At 46.1% G+C, this 27992-nt stretch overlaps 1 protein-coding gene across 4 annotated transcripts in view; it reads right to left on the reverse strand.

Moving 5' to 3' along the window:
* The window catches only part of ERCC6L2 (ERCC excision repair 6 like 2), a 1058011-nt gene that overhangs the window by 866694 nt on the left and 163325 nt on the right, over positions 1 to 27992 (reverse strand). For all 4 annotated transcript variants that reach the window (XM_069227916.1, XM_069227908.1, XM_069227899.1 and 1 more), the window contains exon 5: positions 10721 to 10914. In XM_069227916.1, coding sequence (XP_069084017.1) covers positions 10721 to 10914 — 194 coding nt within the window. The remainder of the gene's footprint in view (positions 1 to 10720; positions 10915 to 27992) is intronic.

Here is a 27992-nt window from a genome sequence, read left to right on the forward strand (position 1 = left end):
TCAGCCGCACGGCTGCTCCGGTCATTCAACATGTCCCTCTGTAAAGTGCCCAGAATCCACTTAGGATGCATGGAGGGGCAGTCATTTTCATATACTGGCCCAAAGTTATGCAACAACCTTCCAGAAACCCTGCGAAGCTGATCTTCCTTTACTGAATTTTGCAAGGGATTGAAGACCTGGCTGTTTTAGCACTGAGCTGCTTCCTAGTTGGCTCACCTGGATCTAGTGCCAGGAAACCCCTTCGGGTAGTTGTGCACTTTATAAAATGCCATAATAACAATAATAAATCAATAAAAAAAATTGGGAAACAATGGTTGCAGTGCATATACCCGAACTTCCTCCTCTCTCCTGACATAAATTATTTTATATGCCATCTGAGTCAGAAAGTACAAGATCCAATACTCTGATCCGAGTCTTTAGCATGTAATGTGATTCACTGTGATAAAGCATTATAAGGTGATAATCCCAATATGGCCATTGCTGTTTTTGGCTTCCACTGGTTGAGCCGATGTGAGCAAGCTAGCTCTCGACATACTCCCTCGCAAACACAACACCTTCAGGTTCACATACAATTGTCTTCACCACACACCACTGAACTGCCAATCATCTTTCTCGAACCATCTGATGGTCTACAGGTCCCCAAATGTCCTCATCCTTAAGGGTGTGTCCTTCTTTGCCTTCCAATGCAGGGACCCTCCTCTGCTTTTACAAGGAACTTCTGTAGGAGGCTCGCCTGGCTTATAGTGGGTACCTTGTGGTACGTACACCTTGTGCCAGGTCCAGTTATCCCTTACTAGTAGATCAGAGGTGTTCTAGCAGCTTAGGCTGATAGAGATAGCTACAGCAGAGCAGTTTAGGCTTAACTAGGAGACATGCAAAGCTCCTACTATACCACTTATATCACTTAGCACTATATCATAAGAAAACACAATACTTAGAGTTACTAAAAATAAAGGTACTTTATTTTAGTGACAATATGCCAAAAGTATCTCAGAGGATATACTCCCTTAGGAGGTAAGTAATATACACAAAATATACACACACAAACCAAATCAGGTGAGTAAATAGTTAGAAAAGTAGTGCAAACACTGTAGAACACAATAGAATGCAATAGGAGAAAATAGGCCTACGGGCAACACAAACCATATGCTCCAAAAGTGGAATGCGAACCACAAATGGACCCCAGGCTTAGTTTAGTGTGTAGAGGGTCGCTGGCAGTGTAAGAAAACACTAAGGGTGTCCAAGATATCCCACCCCGGGACCCTAAAAAGTAGGAGTAAAGTTACCCTACTACCCCAGAAAGACAGTAAAGTCGAGATAGGGGATTCTGCAAGGACAACAACTGACTGCAGAGCACTGAAGACGGATTCCTGGACCTGAGGATCTGTAAAGGAAGGGGACCAAGTCCAAGAGTCCCGCAACTGTCCAGGGGGGGCAGGAGCCCACTAAACCCCGGATGAAGGTGCATAAGGGCTGCCTCCGGGTGTCCTTTGGTCAGAAGATGCCCCACGGTGGGCTGGAGGTTGCAAAGTTCTTTCCACACAGAAAGTCCGCAAACAAGCCTTGCTAGCTCCAAGAGTCGCGGTTGAGGATTTTGGGTGCTGCCAGGGCCCAGGAAGGACCAGGAGGTCGCCCCTTGGAGGAGGAGACAGAGGGGGCGCTCAGCAACACTGAGAGCCCACGCAGAAGCAGGCAGCACCCGCAGAAGCACCTGAACAGGCATTCAGAAGATCCGAGCACGACGGTCGACTCAGCACAACAAAAGAGGGTCCCACGAAGTCGGAGTCCAACTCAGTGAGTTGGGCAATGCAGGACAGAGTGTGGGGACCTGGGCTAGGCTGTGCACGAAGGAAGTCTTGCAAAAGTACACAGAAGCTCGAGCAGCTGCAGTTCACGCAGTACACAGGATTACTGTCTGGCGTGGGGAGGCAAGGAGTTACCTCCACGAAATTTGGACAGAAGGGCCACTGGACTGTCGGGGACACTTGTACCCAGCTCCTGTGTTCCAGGGACCATGCTCGTCAGGATGAGAGGGGACCCAGAGGACCGGTGATGCAGAAGTTTGGTGCCTGCGTTGGCAGGGGGAGATTTCTTCTTGGCTTCCAGTGCAGGGTGAAGGCAGACAGCCCTCAGAGCATGCACTACCAGGAAACAGTTGAGAAAGCCGGCAGGATGAGGCGCTACAATGTTGCTGGTAGTCTTCTTGCTACTTTGTTGTGGTTTTGCAGGCATCCTGGAGCAGTCAGTGGTCGATCCTTGGCAGAAGTCGAAGAGGGAAGTGCAGAGGAACTCTGGTGAGCTCTTGCATTCGTTATCCGGTGGGATACCCACAGGAGAGACCCTAAATTGCCCTCAGAGGAGGATTGGCTACAGAGAAAGGTAAGCACCTATCAGGAGGGGTCTCTGACATCACCTGCTGGCACTGGCCACTCAGAGCTGTCCATTGTGCCCTCACACCTCTGCATCCAAGATGGCAGAGGTCTGGGACACACTGGAGCAGCTCTGGGCACCTCCCCTGGGAGGTGCTGGTCAGGGGAGTGGTCACTCCCCTTTCCTTTGTCCAGTTTTGCGCCAGAGCAGGGCTGGGGGGGATCCCTGAACCGGTGTAGACTGGCTTATGCAAGGAGGGCACCATCTGTGCCCTTCAAAGCATTTCCAGAGTCCAGGAGAGGCTACTCCTCTCAGGCCCTTCACACCTATTTCCAAAGGGAGAGGGTGTAACACCCTCTCTTAGAGGAAATCCTTTGTTCTGCCTTCCTGGGACTGGGCTACCCAGGCCCCAGGGGGGCAGAAACCTGTCTGAGGGTTGGCAGCAGTGACGCTACATATAGGTATTGACCTATATGTAGTGCACGCATGTAATGGTGTTCCCGCACTCACAAAGTCTGGGGAATTTGCCCTAAACAATGTGGGGGCACCTTGGCTAGTGCCACGGTGCCCCCACACTAAGTAACTTTGCACCTAACCTTCACTAAGTGAGGGTTAGACATATAGGTGACTTATAAGTTACTTAAGTGCAGTGTAAAATAGCTGTGAAATAACATGGACGTTATTTCACTCAGGCTGCAGTGGCAGTCCTGTGTAAGAATAGTCTGAGCTCCCTATGGGTGGCAAAAGAAATGCTGCAGCCCATAGGCATCTCCTGGAAACCCAATACCCTGGATACCTAGGTACCATATACTAGGGAATTATACGGGTGTTCCAGTGTGCCAATCAGAATTGGTAAAATTAGTCACTAGCCTGCAGTGGCAATTTTAAAAGCAGAGAGAGCATAAACACTGAGGTTCTGGTTAGCAGAGCCTTAGTGATACAGTTAGGCACCACACAGGGAACACATACAGGGCATACTTTATGAGCACTGGGGTCCTGGCTAGCAGGATCCCAGTGACACAGGCAAAAACAAACATACATACAGTAAAATTGGGGGTACCATGCCAGGCAAGATGGTACTTTCCTACAACTTCCTCTTCTCTTCCAGCTTTCAAAGTTTGCAGGACATTGGTAAGAGTTTTGTAGCCAAAGAAGAACGGCAAAGGGGCAATATTTTTGTTGATGATATTTATGGAATAGCATTTATGTCAGAAGATATTCTGACAACACTGTGGAACCACAACGTTCAAGTGTGTGAGTCCAATAGAACAGGTAGGCCACCACATGGACCTGCAAAACTGTGATGCTTAGGCCCTGTTAGGAACCCAAAGTCTCAAGATCATGATGAAGGGTTTGCAGACATCTGCACACAGCTCGGAAAAGGTATTCAGGTGCCACAATCAGCTGGGGCTCAAATCCACCGACTAACAAACTGGACACCACACAAGGGGGTGGATGAGTCCGTTGGTGTTCAGAAGACAGGTAAAGTGGCATAGGAAATGTAGAAGGTTAGTTAACTGGGTACCATGGGGATTTCCGTGAACCTGCTAGGTACCCCTCCGCCTAGTGACTTTACCAACTAGCTTTCATCCATACTGGATCTCATTGTAGATATAAGGAATTCCGTCTGAATGAGCTGGCAGTTCATATTTGAGTTGTGGAGAATCAGTTGCACATTAACGGCAAAGGAACGAAAACCTATGTGTAGAGTGCCTGGAGCCGAGTGGGTGCGGCGACGAAGGCGGCTGGTGTTTTCGGCTGATTGGGTGACGCAGGAAGGAGCACTCAGTTACAGGTCCTTCTTGGAGCAACGCTGGCGGCGGATAATAATATATATCAGACAGGTGGTGGCGTGAATCTGGTGAGTGCGAGTTGTAATTGACTTGGGGTTGCAAGGGAGTGGGTTACCGGCATAGAGAATCCCTCTCCCCCACCCCCTCATCGCCCTACTCTGTTTAAGGGTGGGTTTCACCCCCGTGGGTACTGGTGGATACTCAGCTCAAAGTACTGTCGCATTGGGCTGGAGGATTGTCGGCCTTTGCTGCGTCCCCGTTCAGAGCCCACCCCGGGAGAACAAGCTACATGAAAACCCTGGAAAATCCGGAATAAGGCCAACATTGTTGAAATAGCTTATACAGCCATAAATATAACTTCTGGGAGTCTCCTGCTCGGCTGCCTAAAACCTCGGGGAGCGCATGTAAACAAAGAGTCTGGTTATCCCGGTTACAGGGGCCGAGAGGAAAAAAAGAACTGTTGTCCAGTTTGTTAAGTTAATCCCTTCTCGGGTTATGACGGCCAAACGCCTAAGGATAGGCAGATTTTTTTTTTCAAACGGGCCTGCAAAAAGACTAAATTGAATCCCTTAAGAAATAGCACTATGTCTCATTTCAATACAAAAAACTCCTGCACAGTTCTTCCCTTTTGGCAAAAGGAAACTTTTGGTGATCCCCCTCCTAATGAGGAAGCTCCTGCAAACCCAGTGAGTTCTGATTATCTCTATAACTCCGGGAAGGTTCTGGCCACACCTTCTTCTTTTAGTCATTCGCTTATTGCCGGGGGCGATCTAGAGAACACGATTCTTCCTTCTTTTAACATGGGTCCTCCCCTGGAAGTGGAAGACATTACCCTGCCGGGCATTGAGGTAAAAGGGATGTTTCTCACAAAGAGCTTGTCTCCTCATCAGGAGTCTCCGCCCTAGAAGGGAAAAGAGGAATCCCCTCGCCTAAGACTTATTAGTAGTACACCTTTGGATCTCTCTCTCTCTCTCCAGGATTTCCCTCACTTACCCCATCGTTTTTTTCCTCTAGAAATTTGCCAAGTGCCCCCCTGGATCAACATACAGTAATATCGGAGTCCTTTAAATGCCTAGAGAGAATACTTTCGTCTATCTTAGCGCTTTTGGAAAAATCGATAAATAGCTTTGATAATTCGCAAGATACTCTATTGGCTATATTGAAAGTCCTAACTGGTAAAAAAAAAGAGGGTTTAACACCAATTGAGGAAAACCTGTCTACTGTAAAGAAGGCCTCCAAGGAATTGGGGGGTAGTTGTCCTAGTATACTTCAGGACTCCTTGGATGCAAATTTCTACACAAACTCAATCAAACATCTGTTTTGTTTACCAGAGGAACCCGGGCTGGGAAACCAAAAGTGTCCCCTTCTCCGGTGAAGTGAGAGGAAAGTTTTGACTTGGAAAGTACTGACTATTCACTGGAAAAGTTATTTTCTCCCTCACCTCCACAGCCGAATATCCCTGTGTCAGTAAACTCAGAATTAAAAGCATCCTCGTCCATGGCTCCATTTCCTAACTTTCTACCTCAGTCTAAGTTACTCTCCATTTGCCCAAGTGTGGAGCACAAGAGGATGGAATTGATTAAACAATTAGACAATGAAGGGAATATGGTAAAATCCAGAAAAGGGAAAAAGCAGGGAAGAAAAACTAAAAGGCAGATTTCTAAAAGAAAACCTAGAAAGGTAAAGTTCGATGGCCAGACTCCTTCAGGAATCTCTCCCCCCCATGGATGTCATCAATAAAGACTCAATTGAGGAGAGGATGAATGTTTTTGCAGACCAGGAAGCCATAGTACCCAACTCCATTAAGGAAGAACACGATTTAGTTCCCTTTTGGGATCTTCCTGTGGACAAACCAGATGAACTATTGAGTGTAAAGAGGGTAACCTCTTCCCTTAATCCACATGCAGATGTGTTCTGTAATACCTCGCAATTAATTCCTGACAACTTGGGTGATGGTGTTTTTAATAGGGCGAGGGAGAATCCTTTCAATTTTTCTGGGTCAATGTCGTGCCTTGAGTTTTCAATTAATTTGACTCAAATTTATCTTTAAATCGTTCTCTTTTAATATCATGTTTTGCAGATACACCGGAGTTAAGTTTAATTGAAAGTAGTGATATTGCTCGTGTATCTTTAATGCAGGGTCGTGACTTTTCAAAATCAAGAGTCTGGTTTTACTCCAAAACTATTGCAAATTTGATCTTAGTCAATTGTGAACAATTGCAACATAGAGGCATAGATGTGGCCCAGTTAGGAAAATGGACCCCCATTTCCATAGAATCCAGTCCCCCCTGGTGCCAGGCGTGAATAAAAGCAACATCACCCTTGGGCGTGGGTCTCCGGTTCCTCCCCCGGAAAGTATGAAGGTCTCGCTTTCCCAGGGCAGAAGAGTGGTGAAGCTCGTTAAAGAGGTTCAGTCTCCCTCCTGGAGCCCCTCCCAAGATAATTGGAGCTGGTTTGGCAGGGGCTTTAAGGAATAGTAAGGTGAAGGGGAATAACCCTCAACATGGTTTTTAACCATAACCTTCATGTGGTCTCCTGGAATGCTGTAGGATTAGAGAATTATATAGGTAAATTAGACCATATCTGCTCTCTTCAAGCAGACCTAATCTGCATCCAGGAGACTTGGAGCGTAACTAACATTTCTTTCCCCGGGTACACGGTCCTGAGTCAAAAAGCACAGCTGTCCAATTTGGGGCATGCAAAAGGGGGTACTGCAATACTCTTAAGTGATAATCACAGATGGGAGTTTTTAAATAATTCCGACTCTACACAATTCTTACCAGATAATTGGAATTGTGCCAATACTGAAGGATGGTAGAAAAATTCAAATTTTAGTGGTAAATGCTTATATTCCCCCTTACAAGGAGAATGATAGGATGTTATTGCATATGTTGAATTGTATTTCTTCTTTTTTAAGTTCACATGAAACTGTATTTGAAGTTTTAATAGTGGGGGATTTAAATTGCAAAATCTTGAATGCATCCCTCTCAATCTTTAGTGATATAGAAAGGGTATCCCACCTATTCGTTTTCCTCCCAGAATTAGGACAGACAAAGGGGGTATGCTCTGCTAAAAGGTTTGAGGGAACTTAGCTGTATAATTGAGAATGGCCGATTTCAGTCGGACTCCCCTGCAGCTTTTACTCACAAATCATGCTTGAGTAATTCTATCATTGATTATCGTCTGGCCTCCTACCCCCTAGCACAAATTGTGGAGGATATGTAGATCATGGATACTTCACTTAGTGGCCATAAGATTTTGAGCCTCTTGCTAAAACTCCAAATGTCTCCTATTAAAACATAAAACCTTAAGAGTCAAAATTTGATCTTTGATGTGAAAACGGGTCGAATGCATTGGTCACCTTTGAAAATTTCATCCTAAAGGAATTACTTGAAATAGTGTTGAGAAATATTGTTGCATGGCATAAAGATCCGCTAAACAGTTTTTCCGAATTTATGGGAAATATTATTCAGAAAATCCAGTCAAAATGTACCAAACCTCCACAACAGAAATTAAGGCTCCCTCTTCTCCTATTGAATAGGAAAATTAACAGACTGGTTAAGTTACAGCATGGGCGGGTATTGGAGGAGAGGGGGTAGAAGATTTCCCTTCTCAAGAGGAGAAGAGTACGGATGAAGGCGAGAATAAAGAAGGAGGAAGCAGATCAGCGCTGAATTGCTCTGCGGGAAGCAGCCAGGGTGAAAGACAGTCGTAAATTCTGGTCACTTACTTCTGAAGTTTGTGGGTCTCTTAAAACTCCCTCAGCACCACCAATTGCTGAGTCAGAATGGAGGGACTATATCATCTCCCTGTATGTGGAAAATGAGGTTGTGGAATTAGATGAATTGGACCTAAAGACCGGTTGTTGGTTGGAGCCTGATGCTTTTGATGCCTCTACAATCCTCGCAATAGAGGGGTATATAAGCTCGATGAGGGCCTTGGGAGCGATGGGTCCAGATCAAGTCTCCATGGCAGTGATTAAAAAAGAGCCCTCGCTCTGGGCAAAGAACCTTAACCCGGTATTCCACTCTTGCTATTTGTATTGTACTATCCCGGTGTCTTGGACAGGGAGTATCATTGTCCCTTTGTATAAAAAGGGCGATAAATCTTTAACGATGAACTATCGGCAAATGGCCCTGTTGGATGCTGTTGGTAAGATCTTCGCTACAAGCATACTCGTACATCTAACCTCCTGGGTAGAAGAAAACTCGATCCTCCCTATCGAGCAGGCAGGCTTCAGGATGGAGCATAACACCCTTGATAATATTATTTTAATACAGATCATAAATGAAAAGTATGTTCAGCTTAGGGGTGGGGTTGTATATGCGGCTTTTATGGACTTTTCTACAGCTTTTGACAGGGTTGACCGTAAGATATTATGGAAGAAATTATCAAAATTGGGCATTCCTTTAAATTTGCTACGTCTAATTATAGCCTTGCACTCTTCAATGTGGTGTAAAACACTGCTAGCAAATTCGAGACAAAAAATGGTTTAAAACAGGGTTGCCTGTTGGCACTTCTTTTTTCCTTATACAGTATATTTACAACCTGCCATCTGTATTAGGGAACACCCAAGGGTTTGCGTCCATAATTGGAGGCATTCAAATTTCTTGCCTTCTCTATGCCGACGATATTATCGTGCTCGATCTCACCCCGAAAGGTCTCAATAGGCAACTTGCAGCCTTACATGATTTTTTGAATCAGCATTACCTAAAAATAAATGTGTTAAAGTCCCAAGCAGTATGCTTCCAGGGGAATAAATCCCGTAAAAAAATTAACTTTATATGGTCGGTGGGTCAGCAGAGTTTGGAGCGGGTGAAATCTTTCTGTTTTTTGGGAAAAATCCTGTCATGTTCCCTTAGTGATCGAGACCACATATGTAAGAACAGCAGTAAGGCTCTATCTCAATCTCAGGGGATATTAGCCTTTTACAAAGCGGTGGGCTGGCAGCACTTCTCGTACCTACTATCTGTTTATCAAGCAAAAATTCCGTCTTCTATCCTGTATGCCGTTGAGGGAATCAAAATTTTGAAATGGGAGTTATTGAATAAAATTGAAGGCCGGATTCTAAGAAGCCTGGTCGCCTGTAATAATTCAGTTTCTGTGGCAGCTTTAAGGTTAGAATTTGGTTTTCAGAGTATTTATATACAGGGCCTAGCTGCAGTAATCCAGAGAGCCTACTGTTTAGCCCAGAGTACAGCACAATCCTTAAGATCCCTAGCCTATAAAGAAATAGTTGGCTCACTAAGAGATAACTCTCACTTTTATAGAAATATTAACTGTGCTATGCAAATTCTTCCGTTAGATGTTCATTCGTTGTTATCTCAACAACCCTTGTCATTTAAAGAGTCTAAAAGAAGCTACAAGGGAAAAAAGTTTCTTATTGGACACAGAGTTCTGCATTAAAAAGTGGAGGTTAAGGGCACTAACAAACTTCGCGATTTTTTATTATCCACCACCTTATTTACGGTGGAATTTACCCCATGGAGTAAGACGTTTCCTCATCTTGTTGAGATTTAACAAATTACCTCTAAGAGATGTAACTGCTAAGTGGGATAGTTCCTCAAATATTTGTGATCTTTGCCAGCTAGGGATACAAAATTTTATGCACGTGTTATTTGTTTGCCATTCTTACATGAGTTAAGGAAAAAATAGTTGAAACCGGTATGTGCGAAATTCAACATATGTTCTTATGATGGGGTATTGAAATTCATGTATAATCCTCAGAACTGAATATTTTGTTTTAGGATGTTTACATTTTGTAAGGCCTTTTAAAAAATTTATTGACTTTAGCACTTGCTCGGTAGTTATAATTTATAGACACAATCTTAAATGTTTTGGTATTTTTATTTCGGGACGTATGATAGGCCCTTTGGTTTGGGTCTTGGCATCAACTCTCCTGTTAATTGGTATTTTATTTCTTATTTTAAACTGGTTATTTATCAAATAGTGTTGTTTATGTAAATACTGTATGATGTTTAACTTACAAATGTTGGGCTGTGACCTGATTACTTGTACTGAAATACTTTTCTGTTTTATTTCTTTTGTCTTTTATATAGAAATTAAGATGGGTTTGTATATATTTGATATGGATCGCATTATTTATATCTTTGTTTAAATGTTGGGTGAACATGTGGACCTCTGCAGAGTTCCAAATCGTGAAATAAATAAATTAAATTGAGTTTAATTGACCATGTAATCCAGACATGGAACTGAGTGTTGGGCAGATGTAACAGGAAGTATTTCGAGTGCAGGGTTGAGATGCAGTGACAGACAGGAATAAAAGCACGTGTTCTTGGGAACTTATATACACAGGTGTGTAACCGAGATGAAACATACTTAGATACATTTGCAGAGTTTTTAAAAATGATAGCAGCAGATTACCACACCTTTTGTTGAATGTAATAAGGAACCATAACTTGCTGAACATACAAAGTTCACCTCTTTAAAAGGATAATTATTTTGCTGAGAACATCAAAACACATAGTCAAACATCTCGTCTCACCTTTTTCTCAACTTGTAACTCTTCACATGACAAAATAAAGTGTTAACAATACCTGTTGAGCTCGTCCAAACACAGGCGCAGTGTCTCATACGTTGTTAGCACGATCTCAGACTTCCCCTGCTTGACTCTGTTAAGACTTGTGTCCTTTTTGTTTCCATGCAAGGTAATGACCCTGAAATATCCCCATGTGTCCAGCTCATCTTTCCAGTTATACAGAACAGACAGAGGTGCAACTATCAGGAACATCTGTAGTATAAATGTCAAAATTGGAACATTAGCAGATCCCCTCAGAAATTGAGTCAAACATGTGTTCTGTAGTAAAATGCACAAAACCTCTGTGATTGGAAACGTAAAACGACCTTCTCACGAAGGAAAGTTAATATTTTAGGAAAGACTGTGTCATCCTTCAGGGGATAAATTCAATGATGCAGTTAAGGGGCTGCTCATATTGCTCCAGCACCCTCCGATATTTTTGCCCATAACATCATTAGAGATGCCAAAAATGTAGCTGCCTCTTTCAAAAAAGAATAGGCCACATTTAAAGTTATTTTAAAATATTCATCAGTACTACCTGTTACTCAGGCCGGTTCAGTGATTCACATACCCTAATTAACATGCAATCGCTACTAAATGCGTAAAATGTAATGCCGTATTTGCTGCTAAATGTAAGAAACATCAAACAAGGCACTTACACATTACATTAGGCTGGCAATGCAAGGGCACATCTTGGAGGCCGTGGAATATGACCATGGATAGAACTCTCTCCCTCCATTAAGGACAAAACTGATTTCCGGAGAAGTACTGGAGTGCACAGTTCTCCATGTAAAAGGAAAGAAATGATATTCTGAAGGTTTAGGGAGATAATTGCTTTCAATGAAGGTCGGAAGGTATAGTCATTGTTTGCCTTTTCTCTATTGTGTTTTACCAATGCTGTGACATAATGTTAAGCCAAAATTACGATGTCTGGTGGATCTCCTTTGTATATTTTATTCTGTAGAATGTAAAGGTCTATTTCTCGTCAGTTTCCATGTGTTTCGTTTCTAAAGTATGAATAGCTTAAAACATTTTTAATCCAAAAGGTAGCCAACTGCTGAATTCGTCTGCAACAAAGATCTTACGTTCTCAATATGAAGCTGAAGTTACAGAACGAGGAGATCATTTGGAACATAAGACTTGCTTTGAGCAATTTAAACGCAGGATCTAGCCTTTTCTACTAAGTGGAAGGAAAATATTGTGATACAACCAAGCTGAAATCTAGCCATAAACCAGATGATCTGGATACATACAAAACAGTTCATCATGATAGATCTATATGCTTAACTTATGGATTGTTTCTTTATGTGCTTTTTTTTTTAAGTGTATCTTTCTTCCCTCAAAGTTCATTATAACTTCTATTCTGCATCTCCTTTTCATAGGTGTATCTATGTAAGACAATGTTTACAAGTATGTTTTGTTGTTGTTGGCGTCTGACATAGTGGGAGACAGGTCATTTAATAGTCACATAGTTCGTATCAGCCCCTTTTGGAAGTTTTCTTTTTTTTTGGCAGCTGATCATTTTCTTTGAATGATTGCCTATTTTTAATGTATATATTGTGGCATTTATATTTCCTCTTTTGCCCTTTTCCTCCTTTCATCTTGGTGTCTATGTGTTAAATGTTTCTAATTTATTTAGAGCAATAGTGTGTTTCATTATCTTTAAAATTCTATTAGTTTTATCAGACAAACCAAATACAGTATAGCTGAGCAACACTATATTTCACAGCATGTATCGTTTTAACATTTTACTGTGTTGCAACAAGGTGTGGTAACACATACCGTGGATAGATAATCCGTCTGTAAACAGCCATTAATATTTGTTCTGTACACGTTTCTCAAGCTGTTAATGCTTTCTGGAAGATTAGAGTCTGTTGTGACAGACGTCATACATATCTGCTCTGCCAAAAATAACACACATATATCTTTCTGCCACAAGAGTATTGTATAAGTGGCCCCGAATCTCGTTTACAATATATTGTGCTACGCCTCTTCGCAACTGTTTACAGAATTCTCCAGTCACTTGCTAGTCCACTGGATAAAACATACACATCAGTACTACTTTCTTAGAACATTCTTGGACTTTAAAACAAATCAAACTGAACAAAAAAAGATTACCTGAATGCTGGAAGGAAGAGGACCCAAGAATTCCTGACGACATCCAAGGAATGGAATCACTCCATGTGTAAAGTGGTTTACATAAGTATAACTTCTGACTCCAAGAAGGCCCAGCTGACCACTCTGAACTGGCCCCTGCATGAGCTGTGGCTGAATGGACAGTTGGGGCATAGAAGCCTGCCCTGGTGACTCAAGGGTTGCAGGAATGATCAGGAGAAACCTTTTCTAAAGAATAGCCAACTATAACCGTTTTGGCACATTTTTGCTCATTACATTTGTTAGACCTTTCATCTCTTGGCACGGTTTCCCAAGACTTTTTGTTTCTGACCTCCTGTTTTTGATCCTGTGCTGACTTTCATTTTTGCTACTAAAGTGCAAGTGCTCTCTGTCTAAATTGTTTTGATGATTGGTTTCTTCATGATTTGCATATTTAATTCACTAATAAGTTCCTAGTATAGTGCACAAGGTGTGCCCTGGGCCTGTAAATCAATTGCTACTAGTGGGCCTGCAGCACTGATATTGCCAACCACATAAGTAGCCCTGTAAACATGTCTCAGACCTGCCACTGCAGTGTCTGTGTGGGTAGTTTTAAAATGCCATTTCGACCTGGCAAGTGCACCCCACATGCCAGGCCCCAACCTTCCCTTTTCCTACTTGTAATTGACTCGTAAAGTAGGCCCAAGGCAGCCCCATGGGCAGGGTGCAATGTAGTTAAAAGGTAGGACATGTTCTGGTGTGTTTTACTTGTCCCGATTGTGAAATATACTGCTAAATTTGTTTTTCACTATTGCAAGGGTAACAAGAGGATTGCCTTGAAATATCTTGCTGATGGATACAACTACCTGTGGATTCCTCACCTTATGAATTCACCCATGCGCCAGCATCCAACTGAAAATCTTCTTCCCAGCTCTCCACGTCAACGAGGACGTCACAACTGCATGGCTCCACGTGACTCCGTCTGACGTCACCGTGCCAATAAGAGGTCCTCGCCAGTGTGCTGACGTGAGTTCCCTTTTTTCCGTGCCTTCGAAGCTAACGGTTTTCTCCTAGCTCTTGCTACTGTTGGAGGTGTTCCATCTTGTTGCTAGTTTCTATCTGGCTTCTAGTTACAATGTCTCCTCCTAGGAAGTCGGGATTCAAGCCATGTCGAGAGTGCGGGGGGTCACATGTCGGTTACTGACCCTCATGATGATTGCCTTTGGTGTCTGAGCATGACGTCGAGGAGTGTGTTTCTTGCCAGAGCATGAATCCAAAGGCTTTGAAGGAAAGAGGCCAAACTCTTTTTGGCCAAGGCGAAGAAGGGTCATAAGAGCCATCGTAGATCCTCTTCCCTCTTCGAAGAAGCATAAGAAACGGCATCGTCATGGCTCTCAGCGGCGCTCTGAGCATGACGTCGAGGAGTGTGTTTCTTGCCAGAGCATGAATCCAAAGGCTTTGAAGGAAAGAGGCCAAACTCTTTTTGGCCAAGGCGAAGAAGGGTCATAAGAGCCATCGTAGATCCTCTTCCCTCTTCGAAGAAGCATAAGAAACGGCAACGTCATGGCTCTCAGCGTCCTTCGGCTCGGAGCCGATCAAGATCTCCATCTCGTTGGCACCGTGCGACGTGGGAGATGAGTCAGACGGTGACTCCACAACCTCAGAGCCCTGATGTTTCTCCGGCGCCGTCATTCTTCGAGGTAGTGGTACCTCCGGACAGTCCTCGATTTTCACCTGCTGCTCATGAGTCCGATGTTCAGCAAGCACAGGTGCAACAGGGAGATCAGCGGTATCCTGCCTTCCCGGCTCCGGGAGCGGATCCGGCGGTATTTTTGAATGCCATGTTTTCCATGTTCAATGCGATGGCCCCTGCTGGTGCACCGGCTGGTCCCACGGGTCCCTTGGCATTTTCGTTGGGCTCTGCTGCTCCATACAAGGCGGCGCCGTTTATGCCATTCTATCCAGCTGAGGGTGCCGGACCAGTGCAGATGATGTCGCCTCGAGGCCCTGTGGTTCCCATGACGTCGCCTTCCAGGCCTATGGTGGCGATGTCATCACCCCGTCAGCCGGCGTCGATGGTGGAGCCGTAAGTGCCCTCGGCGCTGTTGGGATCCATTCCGGCGCCGGAGTGATGGATTCGACCAAAGTCAACCTTCCTCTCCTGTTCCACGTCAAGTATTGAAGCCAGTGTCTTCGACGTCGGCCAATTCTATGTCGATGCTGAGGTTGGAGGCTAGACTGAGGTCACGCAGAAAGGACTTGAGACTCTTAGAAGAGGACGAGTACCAAAGGCGGTTGTTGGAGGAGGGGGAGATTGTGGATCCCTTGGGAGAATATCGAGGGCTTGATTCGGCCAATGGGCTTGACACTTCCCCGGAATGGGACTTGTCTTCAACAGGGGAGTTCACAGAGAAGGCAGCCTCTTTTCACACAGTGATTAAGAAGGCGGCTGCGTTTTTAGATCTTCCATTGCCTGCTGCAGAGGTTAAGACAAACATTTTAACGGAGGTCCTGCATCCTTCTTCGACTTTTGCGGATCCTTTGCTTCTGTTCAACGAGGCTCTTAGGGAGCCCATATTAGAGCTTTGGAGGAAGCCTGTGTCGCCGCCTGCTGTGAATAGATCTGTAGCACGAAGATACAGAGTGGCGCCTGGTGATCCGGGGTTTTTATCGAAACATCCTACCCTGGAGAATCTGGTGGTTCAGGCCTCTTGCTCTACACATTCTGCTCCAGGCTCCTTCCCTGTGATTCCATCAGACATGGAATCCAAAAGGATGGAGCAATCTGCAAAGAAGACTTTCTCGTCTTGCAGCATGGCTCTCAAGGCTGCGAACGCTACCTGCGTGCTGGGTAGCTACGTCCACGCCCTGATGGACTCCTGCCACAGGATGTACAGAGACCATTTGGTGAACTTCTATCTGATGCGAAGGCTGCGGCAAAACAAATAATCCAGTCTGGTCTAGATTCCACAGATTTGGTGGCCAGGGCAATGGGTACATCTATCGCTACCAGGAGGCACGCTTGGTTGAGGTCCTCTGGGTTTTCTTCGGATGTACAGACCACTTTATTGGATTTGCCCTTTGATGGGGAAAAGCTGTTTGGTGATAAAGCGGACTCTGCCCTAGAGTGCTTTAAAGATAGTCGGGCCACAGCAAAGTCTTTGGGTCTGCAAGCCTCTTCTGTTACCCCTTTAAGGTCCTTTTGGAGGTTCAGGGGGTTTGGGCATGGAGCTGTTTATCTTGGGAGACCCCAGTCCACGGTCCGGCAGCCTACCAGCCTCCCATATCGATCCTTTAGAGGGCGGGGGAGGGTTAGGATAAGAGGGGCCACCCAGCAGCACCCTGCATCATCATCTTCCTCTGGAGGACAACAGCAAGGGAAGCAGCCCTAGTTTTCTCACCTTTATTGACCATACTTCCCTTGCAAGGGGAAGATTAAGTATTTTTCTCCACGAGTGGGAGTTAGTTACATCAGACTCATGGGTTCTAAACATTGTGAGAAAAGGATATGCTCTCCCTTTTCAGGAGTTTCCTCCTCTCATCCCTCCCCATCCCTCGTTTTGCTCAGAAGACCATCTCCTGTTGTTGCAGCAGGAGGTTCAGATCCTATTGTCAAAAGGTGCAGTGGAGTTGGTTCCAGGGCAGGAAAGGGGTCAGGGTTGTTATTCAAGATACTTCCTGATCCCCAAGAAGGACGGTCATTTGAGACCCATTCTAGACCTGAGGATTTTGAATTTGTTCCTCAAACAGGAAAGATTCAAGATGCTGACTCTGGCACATGTACTTCTGGCGTTGAACAGAGAGGATTGGATGGTGTCTGTCGACTTGCAGGATGCTTACTTCCATATCCGTATACTCAAGTCGCACAGGAAGTATCTCCAGTTTGTGGTGGGGTCGCAACACTACCAGTTTGCGGTCCTTCCGTTTGGTCTTACTTCGTTCAGTACCTCAAGTCTTTACAAAGGTGATGGCAGTGGTGGCAGCAAGTCTCAGAAGGAAGGGGATATCGGTATTCCCTTACCTGGACGATTGGTTGATCAAAGCCTCGTCTCCAGAGCTTGTGTTGCGTCACCTACAGATGACAACTCAGCTGTTGTTCAGTCTGGATTTTTCGATAAATCTACCCAAATCTGACCTAGAGCCCTCTCAACGCCTCCTGTTCATAGGGGCAGTACTGGATACAACATTGAATCTGGCCTACCCTCCGCCTCAGCGGATTCAGGACATTCAGGCGTTGATTCCAATGTTTCAAAATGGAGCGGTTGTTCCAGTCCTCAAGGCCTTAAGCCTGCTCGGTCTGTTCGCTTTTTGGATTCTGTTGGTCACTCATGCACCTTGGCACATGAGGGCTCTTCAATGGTGCCTCCGCAGGCAGTGGTTTCAGCACAAAGGGGATCTCGAGGAGTCGATAACGATCTCCGGAGACGCTGCAGCAGAGTTACGAAGGTGGGCTGTGGACGGCAACCTTTCTCAGGGAAGGCCGTTTTCACTGCCGCCTCCGGTGGCCACAGTCATGACGGATGCTTCCACTCTAGGGTGGGGAGCTCATCTGGTGGATCTGGAGATCAAGTGTTGCTGGTCTCCAGTGGAACAGACTTTTCACATAAATCTGTTAGAATTGCGGGCAATATGTTTGACTGCGAAGGGACGGGAGGAAGACCTTGAGAGCCAGTCAGTTCAGGTCCTGACATACAACACTACCGTGATGTAGTATATAAACAAGCAGGGAGGAGTAGGGTCGTATCTTCTCTACAGAGAAGCACTGAATCTCTGGTCCTGGCTTCAGGACCATCGGATTTGCTTGATAGCAAATCATCTGGCCGGGGTGCTCAACGTGCGTGCGGACTCTCTCAGTCGGCATCTTTTGGCCGATCACAAGTGGCGTCTCCATCTGAAAGTGGCATCTTTCAGATGTGGGATTCTCCAGTGATAGATCTGTTTGCCACTCGGGAGAACACGCACTGCCTGTCATTCTGCAGCCTCCAGTATCCGGTGCAAGGAACTTTGGGGGATGCATTTCAGATCCCTTGGTGCAACCGGTTGCTTTATGGATTTTCCCCCATTCCCTTGATTCCTCGGGTTCTGAGGAAGATTCGCCAAGATGGGGCTCAGGTCATAGCCCCAGAATGGCCAAGAAGGGTGTGGTACACGGACCTTCTCCAACTCTCGTTGTGCCCTCCGCTCCATCTCCCTCTCAGGGCAGACCTCCTCTCGCAGTCGCAGGGGCAGGTTTTACACCCCCATCTCCAGAGCCTGCACCTTCATGCCTGGAGATTGAATAGGGCAACCTGAGTTCCTTTTCTCTCCCACCAGATGTAGTGGATGTTATTTTATCGGCCAGGCGACACTCCACTAAGACCATTTAGGCCGGTAGGTGGGCAAAATTTGTGGCTTGCTGTGGAGAAAGACAAATTGATCCTTTGAAGGCCAACCTTTCTGATATTTTATTATTTGCTTTAGATTTAGCAAAGAAGGGTTGTGCAGTGACTATGGTTAAGGGTTATTTAGCTGCTCTGTTTGCCTCCCGGATCAGCCCTCATTGTTTAAATCACCTATTATTAGGTTTCTTAAGGGTTTCGTTAATAGGTTTCCTCCCACTCCTTTTCATGTGCATCAGTGGGACCTAAATCTTGTTTTAACCTTTTTAATGGGGTCACCTTTTGAGCCCATGCACTCTTGCCCATTAAGGTTTTTGGTGCTTAAAACAGTTATTCTCGTTGCTATAACCTCGGCTAGGCGGGTTAGTGAGCTTCAAGCTCTTTCTGTTAACCCCCCCCTTTACCTTGTTTTTCCCGGATAAAGTGGTGTTGAAAACCAGGGTGGCTTTCCTGCCAAAAGTTGTCATCCTTTTCATATAGGGCAGACCATTACCCTTCCATATTTCTACCCTCCTCTTCACCCCTCGAAGGAGGAAGAAAGGCTCCACCGTTTGGACCCTAAAAGGGCACTTAGTTTTTATATTGAAAGGACCAAAGACTTTCGCCTGGAGGATCAGCTGTTCGTGGGGTATATTGGACAGAGGAAAGGCAGAGCAGTCCATAAAAGAACAATCTCCAGGTGGGTCATTCTTTGTATCAAGATCTGCTACTCGTTGGCAAAATAAAAAAATTCCCCCCTGCAGGTATCAGAGCCCACTCCACCAGGGCTAAGTCCGCTACTTCGGCCCTCGCAAGGGGAGTTCCGGTGGTGGATATTTGCAAGGCAGCAACTTGGGCGTCCCTCCACACCTTCGCAAACCATTATTGCTTGGACTCTGGTTAGGAGGGACGGCCATTTTGCTCGGTCTGTGATGCCGGATTTCTTGGTGTAATCAGGTAGGCACCCACCTTTGAGTGCAGTAGTGCTTTGGGACTCTATTCATAAGGTGCGGAATCCACCAGTAGTTGTATCCGTCAGAAGAACAAGTTACTTACCTTCGGTAATGCTTTTTCGTGTGGATACAATAGCTACCTGTGGATTTCTCCCAGTCAATTTTCTGTTGGATGCTGGTGCATGGGTGAATTCATAAGGTGAGGAATCCACAGGTAGCTATTGTATCCACCCGAAAAAGCGTTACCGAAGGTAAGTAACTTGTTCTTTAAGTGTAGGATGATAGTTAGGCTGTTTGTGCATTCACTCTAGACAATCACACAAAGGGAGCTGAGGTGTGCCCTGCATATCCTGATGACCCATCACCAGGCTGATTGGTTTCCCTGAGCTAGAGTGGTGGGAGGAGCGGACACTTGCACTTGAATAGGGCTGGACCTGTCCTCTTACAAAGCAGTCTCTAACACCCTGAAGTGTGTCTGGGGACAAGGCAGAAAAGGCAGGGTCTTGTGCACTACAAGGTTTTCTTTTCAAAGTTTTCTTTCTTCAAAGGCAGAAATGGGTATAAGTACTGGACCTCTGACACCACAAGGAACACTTCTGGACTGAGGACATTCTGCCAGGAAGAAAAACTTCCACCCTGCCTATTGCTATGTTGTTTTGGCCTGCTGATTGCTGCTTCTGGCATTGAAGTGAAAGGGACTGCCACTTTGCCTGTTGCTTTGTTGTACTGGCCTCCTGCTTTCTGCTTCTATCCTGGGAGTTAAAGGACTGGACTTTGCTTTCTACATCCTGCTTTCCACGTTCCTCCAAAGGCTTGAACTGGGGTTGCTTCCTGTGAAGAGGTCTTAGGGTCATCAAAGATGTCATCATTTCATCTGCCAGCGCCTGGGCTCTTCTGCTAAGAGTCCTGACTTACAAAGTGGTGCCAACTCCAGTCCCTGGGCCTTTGGAAATGTAAGCTGGTGACCTGAAGGAGAAAATCCATGCACCAATGCGGTGAGTCTGAAAACAATTGACTGTCTTGCGGTTAAAAAAAAGTCAATGCAAATGCTGCAGAATTGAAACAGCGTCTTTTTCACCGTTGTTCCATCATCACAGCGCGTATAGATTTTCTAATCATCATCCCTGGCCGTCAATTTATCATTGACCCCCGCACCACAGTAAGGAACCGAGGCTGCATATCCAGAAATCAACGTATTGCCTTTCCTGTGAGAAAACAATCAATGCATCACCTCCCCTGCCAGTAAGGAGCCAACACATCTCCTCACCTACGAGGAAAGAATCAACGCATCACCTCCCATGCACAGTAAGAATCTGACGCATCGCTTTGCTTTTTCGGTGCCTCACCTCCGCTGCGGCCCTCATCGTCTTTGTTTCTGATTTATCCCAGGGACTTTGTGCTAAAAAGATATAACCACTGATTTCCATGGACAAAGACTCATTTAAACCTTTAGAAAGAGATATCTTTACTTGTGTATGTTTGGGTTTTTCCATTTTGGTCTTGTTTTACTCAGATAAATATTGTATTTTTTCTATTATGGTGTGGAGTTCTTTTGTGTTGTTTTCACTGTGTTACTGTGGGTGTGTACAAATACTTTACACAGTGCATCTGAGATAAACCTGACTGCTTCAGCCAAGCTACCAAGGGGGCGAGCAGGGGTTATCTGTGTGGCTCCCTTACCCTGACTAGAGTGAGGGTCCCTACTTGGACAGGGTGTAAAACCACTGCTAACTAGAGATCCCATTTCTAACAACATATTTATAATTTTACTGTGTTGTGTTTCTGCCTTTAAAATTGTTTGGTACTGACTGGAATTAACAGATTTCCCTGACAAACTATCTACTGCTTGTGCAATTGCTACCAGGGTTCAGCAGAGATTCTCTTGAAACTCTGTTGTGACTTAACCACTGTGTGTTTATTAAAATGGTTGTGGGTATCCCCCTCTAATGTTAATAACCCATTCTCAAAACAAACTCTAGTAAATAAACTAATGATTCAGCTTGGAAATGTAAGTAAATTATTTTCCAGGTTGGGCAACAGCTGCATTGAGATTTTCTAGCCAATCAACATCAAGTCAAAATGTAAAAGTTAATAAAAAACATTATCCTGCCTCACCACTAGAAATACTCATTATAAATCCCACTTTTATTTTGAGTCAAAGAAATACAAAAACAGGCCCACAACCAACACATTACTTACAAGAGAAATGTTTTAACGTCTTTCAAACTGTGATGATCCACAGAAGAAAGCATGGGATGAAGAGAAAACTTGATTTTTATAGCGTCTACCTTTAGCAAAGGTACAGTTATGAACAGCCATAGCTACAAAACCTGCAACCACTCAGCCTCATGTTTACATCTTCATAACCAGGATGGCACTGATACAGAGCTGACGAAAGTAACATGCGTTGTTGCCCCAGAGCTCGCCTTGCACACGATGTGGATTGTCGGTTGTAAGGCCACTGCTGTGCTCCTGAGCGCATGGCTTGCCCCCAAAGGTACTTTTGTTGCTGCTCTTTTAGTCCACAACAATTGGGAAGCCTATCAGTTCATGGTGAACAGACCTTAAAGATGTCTGCCATTCCCCCCTTCCACATTTCAAAATTGCCCAAAACAGCAAACTTGGCCTGGATGTAGTGACCATGAGTATACCACATTCAAGCGCCCTCCTCTAATCTAATCTGAAGAACTTTAGGCTAAATCTACCACCAAACAATACTACTTCTGTTGAACCTAGGTGCTCTGTAACAACAGCCCAAAACAATTCTGCAAATGATTAAATGTCTACCAAAAACATTGGTACCATACAGCTGCAAAGAGTAGTGACATCAGAAGCATGTCTAACCAATTGCCATAATGGGACAGCTGCTTGGGCTGCAGGACTAAGCTTTTGCTAGGGCCAACAAGTGAATAAGGGAGGGATAGCCTACTTAAACTCTCAAATCTAGCTTTCCATATGCAAAATGAGGGAGGGTTTTGCCTATGGGACAGCATGGTAGAGACAGTAGATAAACAGCTCAATATCAACAAAATGAGGGGGAAGAAAATACAGAGGAAGGATCATCCTCCTCAATATTGAAACTGTGATTAACTAGCAAGCCCTAACCTATCAAATTGAATAATCAAAATATTTCATTGGCAGAGTTAACAATGGTTGTAAGGAAAACCCTCACCCACCAGGATGGTCTACATGTTTCTACCACCCTTACCCGTGGCGTTGTGAGGGTCCTCAATTCAATAGCATACATAGGAACAACTAATTTTAATTGAATGGGCCAGGCGGGGACCTTGATCATTATGTGACTACAGGCTCATCTCGTGTTCGTGGACCTATGGGGCACTATTGAGTGTTCCTAGGTATGCTGTGGATCTAACACCAAGTAGGTGTATAAATTTCCTTTGGCATGCAGAGTTTTTGATTGGTTTACACTTTGCTCATACGTGAGGACTGGACTCAGGGAGTGAGATCAATGGTCCTGACAAAGCCACAGGGAAGGGTGCCAGAAACATGTAGAGCAGAAATAAGAAGGAAGTCAAGGCCATTGAATCCCTTACAGACTTCCCAATTCCATTCCGTATTTTACCCATACAGAGTGGGGCACATATTAAAGTAATAACGGCCACTGAACAGGTATTTTTTTAACTCACAAATAAAACCACTCCATCTCCGATCCACTTGCAACATTGGTTGGATACCATTCAGTGCTCCCAGCAGCACACCCGTTCTGCCATGGAACGGGAAGACCCCAATGATGATGCATGCCACCAAGGGGTAACTGTAGTGGGCGAGGGTTTTCCTTACGAGCACTGTTATGACTCCAATAAAATATTCTGTTTTTTCCATTTGATAGGGTAAAAACAGCTAAAACCAGACTTGCCTGGCAATTCTTCTTGCTGGGACTCTTCACCACATTAGTTGGCACAGGCTTACCTCCGTGTGTATGTTTGCTGGTTTTCCGAATGGTCTCATTGGTTACCTCTTAACTTGCCTCCAGAACCCTTCAGCCTGCTTCCAGTTATTTCAGTTAGTGAGGTCCTGTTGCTCCATTTAGCTCCTCCTCCTTGGGGACCATTACTGCATGAGTATTCATACTGGGGCTACGGCTAAAGTTCCTCCTCTGATATGCAGTGGTGAATATATATGTAAACATGTACAAACTACTTTTGTTTAATATATAAATCTGCCATTCCTATTAAATGTGCTGTGTAGGTGTTGATTTACCTCAGAGTATTTTGTAGCATTAGCATAATGCTTCCATTTTCTTACGATAATGGCATTACTCCTAGTCCTACTCCCTCGCCTTCCTTTTAACCAATGAGGCCTCCTGCCTCTCCCCTAGACCCTCCCTTCCCCTTTCAAACCCCCCCCCCCACCCTTATCCCCTCCTGTACAAAAACCAAGCCCAAGCCGCAACTCGGACAGTCCGTACCGGGAGGGTGGGAGGGAACGGAAAAGGAAGGCGAGGGAGTAGGACTAGGAGTAATGCCATTATCGTAAGAAAATGGAAGCATTACCTCCCGTCCCTCCCTCGCCTTCCTTTTAACCAATGAGACATTGCAAGAAAAACACACAAGAGACGGACATCGAGTTGCAAGACCCTTAGTTAATATCCTGCACCAAGAACATCCCAAACATTATCTCATAGAGGATAAGACCCGGTGACCAAACACCGACTCCAAACCACCCAAGTCCGACAGCCTATAATGACGCACAAACGCCGAAGGAGAAGCCCAAGTGGCGGCCCTGCAAATCTCCACCACTGAAGTCCCCTGAAGCTCTGCCACCGTCGCCGCCATGCCTCTGGAAGACCTCCCCTGAATCCCTAGAGGAGGAACCACCTCTTTCAAGGAATAGGCCAACAGAATCAAAGATCGAACCCACCGACTCAAGGAAGCCGTGGAAGGTTTCTCACCTTAGCGCGCCGGACCAAAAGTAACAAACAGTGAATCCCCTGTACGAAAAGGAGCCACCACCCGCAGATACTCCAACAAAACCCTACGTACATCCAACAAATGCAAACGGACCTCCTCCCCTGATGAGGGATCCGGACAAAATGAAGGAAGGATGACCGCCTGCCTGGAATGGAACGAAGAATTGACTTTTGGAATAAAGGAAGGCACCGGAACCAGAACCACCCTACCGGGAAAAACTTACAAAAAAGGAAAGGAACATGCCAATGCCCCCAATTCCCCCAACCGACGAGCCGAAGTAATGGCGACCAAAAAGAACGTCTTCAAAGATAGACGTCGCAAATCATAGTCCCCCAATGGGTCAAAAGGGGCCCCCGTCAACACATCCAAAACCAAGGACAGATCCCATGAGGGAAAAGAACGTACCGGGCGAGGAAATAAATTAATAAGCCCCTGAAAAAATCCAGGCATCAATCGCCCTTCAACTTGAAGATTACGCCATGGGCCCACTGTACCCGAAGAGAAGCCACTGACAACCCTAAACGAGCACCGTCCTGCAGGAACTGCATCACCTCAAAGAGAGAAGCGCAGGAAGGATCCAACTCACGACTTAAGCACCAAGACGAAAACACCTTCCACTGTCTACCATAAGAAAGCAAAGTTGAACGTCTCCATGAAGCCAGCAAGGTAGAACTCAAAGCCACTGGCACCTAACAGAAACGCCCTGAATAGTTGAAACGGAGGGAACGCATATAAAAGGCCCTGCGGCCAAGGACATGACATCCCGTCCACCTCCCATGCTTGGGGACACCGAAACCGGGAGCAGAAGCACTCCACTATCGCATTCTCTACTGACGCAAACACATCCAGCACTGGAAGACCCCAAAGCCGAACCAGATGCCGAAACAGAGACCTCCGGAGAGAGAAAAGTTGAGAGGAAGGAATCACTCTGCTCAGTAGATCCGCCCGAACATTTACCACTCTCGCCGAATGACATAAGCCTCGGCCACTAAGTCGTCTGTGCGAACCAGAACCGCCAACCCCCTCAGGGAATCCTGGAAATGGACCAGAGCCAGGAATATAGCCCGCAATTCTCGCCAATTAGATGACCGACTCGCCTCCCGAGGGGACCAAAACCCCCGAATCTGAGCTGACCCCATCCATGCCCCCCAACCGGAGAGGCTGGCATCCGTCGTCACCACCACGGGTCTCAGAGGTGACAAAGACACCCCTACCCTCAGGTGGTCTGCATCCAACCACCATTGCAACTCTCTGTGAATCAATCCGGACCCTGGAACCCCGTCCTTCAGAGAACCGGACCCTGGATCCCACCTACTCAAGAACCACGTCATCAAGCACAGGGGATGGAAACGTGCCCAAGAACCCAAAATATCACTGACGCCAAATGTGCAGTCGCAACCATAGAAGAGCTCGGGGAGCAGACAGTAACCATACCCTCTTTACCAAAGCCTGGAGAGCATCCAACCTCTTTTCGGACACAGTCACCAACCCTGGAATAGGCTGAAACCGAGCCCCTAGAAAAACCAGATCCTGGGACGGCACAAAGTCTGATTACACCCAATTGATCAAAAACCTGTGTTATTGCAGGACCCCCAGAACTTGGGCCACCTGCCTCTGCAAAAGGTCTCGTGAATGGGCATGAATCAAAATGTCGACTAGACAAGGGTGCAGAAACACCCCTTCTGAATGAAGCAAAGCCACTAGAGGAGCCAGCATATTCGTGAAAATTCGGGGAGAAGATTTCAGACCGAAAGGCAGAACGCAAAACTGGAAATGATCCTGCCCCACAGCAAACCTCAGGAACTTTTGAGAGGACCATGCCCCCGGTACGTGTGGGTAAGCATCCGGCAGATCCAGTGACACCAGAAAATCCCCTTGCCGACCAATGGAAAAATAGTCCGAATGGACAGCATGCGGAAATGCACTGTCCTGATCCAGGTATTCACCTCCTTCAGATTGAGCACCGGTTGAAAATCCCCCTGAAACTTTCCGCACAAGAAACAAGACCGCATAAGTGCCCTGACCTCGGTCGTCTAGCGGAACATGGGAAATGGCCCCCATGACCAGTAAGTCCCGCACTCCGTCCAATAATGCTCCACTCCAAGACCCCTCTGAAGGCAGAGGTGTGGGATGCACCCCGGAATCTGGAGGAACCGCCACAAAATCTATGACATAACCATTGGTCACCATGTCTAGTACCCAATGATCGGGTACACTGTCCTCCCAAGCTGAAAGAAAGTGACACAGTCATCCCCCAACCGGCCCTCTGCCAGGCCCACAGCGAATGCCAGGACCCCTTCTTGAAACCACCCCGGGTCTCAGGAGTAGACTTCTTAGGTGAAAAACGCGGATGAAAACGCCGTCTCCTAAACGAAAAGGATTTAGCAACCCTAGTAGGAGAAGATCTGGAATGCTTCTTCCACCCTTTACCCGAAGAAGAAACCCCTTTATAAGGTAAGGCATGCTTCCGCTCCTTAAACGCCTTGGAAAGTATGGATGGTAATAGTTCTCCAAACAAGTTACAACCCTCAAACGGCAGTCTCAACAAGGCCGCCGTTTCCCCTGGATCAGCCTTCCATGAACGCAACCAGAGGGACCTACGAGCCCCAATCAAAGACCCAGATGCCAGAGCCGAAGTACGGACTATATCTGAAGACACATCCGCCAAAAATCTGGCCAGCTGTTCCATACCAGCCAGGAGCTCCGAACACTCCGCCCCTTTCTGTACAGCCACCGCCAGTTTATCAAAGCCTTGAACCAATGATTGTGACGCATAAGCAGAATAAATCCCTGCCTTCAGCGCCAGATTCTCCGCCGCAAAAGCCCTCTTAAGACCTGAATCCACTTTACGGTCTGTGGCATACGTAGGCACACAATCCTCCGGATTGACTGCCGTTTTGCCAATTAGAGTAGCCAGAATAGAGTCCAGGCGTATTGAAGGAGGAAAAACCCCCTCACCCTCAAGTAAGTAAAGTTTCTGAAGGAATCGTGGAACCTGAGCCTTCTCCACATCCTTCCACTCACGAAACACCATATCCTTCACAGGTCCCTGGAAAGGCATGGCAAACATAAAAGGCGTCTGATATTTGAGGAAATAAATGAGACTCTGAGTTTGTAGGTTGAAACACAGGGAAACCTAAACTGTCCCGAACATGTGTCATCACTTCCCACATTACCTCTTCTGGAAACCTATTTCCCCCCAGATGACGTTGATGGGGCCTCATCCTCACTCTCCGATGAGGATTTCCTTGCCGCTACCGATGAGTGCGCACGCTTAGACTGATCAGTCCTGGCCACGCCAGCTTGCAGTGCCCTGGTGACAGCCATTCCACCCATATCCTGCACTTCCTCACTAGACATGAGGGGAGTACCCCTGCCAGGTACCTGTGGGTTCTCAGGAAGAGCAATGCTACCCTCCCCTCCCACCTCCGAGGAGGAAGAAGAGACAACCACGTCTCTTTGCTGGAGCTTTAGGCATGGTAACCAAAATAACACTGCCTTTCATTCCAAAACACTACCCTACATATAGGACCCTGGTCCTCCCCAACAGGGCTCCACCAAACCCTAAAAAGGTCACAATCCTTGTAAAAATCCAAAAAACCACGGGCAGAACGCCCGTCCTACCTGACCAGCATCCAAAAATTGAAGTTCCTCGGTCCTCGCGGCTCCGCGGCGCGGAAACCCGGAAACTAACGCCCCAGTCACAGAGGGCCGGCTGACCCCATCAGCCGGCCCCCAGTACACGCCTCTCGAGCAGCCATGCCGTTCGCTCAAGACGTGACCCAGCCGTAGCACTCCTCGCGGAGCACCGCGTCCCGAGGAGTGCCTCCATCGACGACCTCCAGGCCCCGCCGTGCAGGTAAGAAAGGGAAAGAAAACCGTCTAGCGTGGGCTAGACAAAAGAACAGGAGGGGATAAGGGTGGGGGGGGGTTTTGGAAGGGAGGGTCTAGGGGGG

The sequence above is a fragment of the Pleurodeles waltl genome, chromosome 1_1, assembly GCF_031143425.1.
Source record: "Pleurodeles waltl isolate 20211129_DDA chromosome 1_1, aPleWal1.hap1.20221129, whole genome shotgun sequence".
NCBI classification, from domain to species: Eukaryota; Metazoa; Chordata; class Amphibia; order Caudata; family Salamandridae; genus Pleurodeles; species Pleurodeles waltl.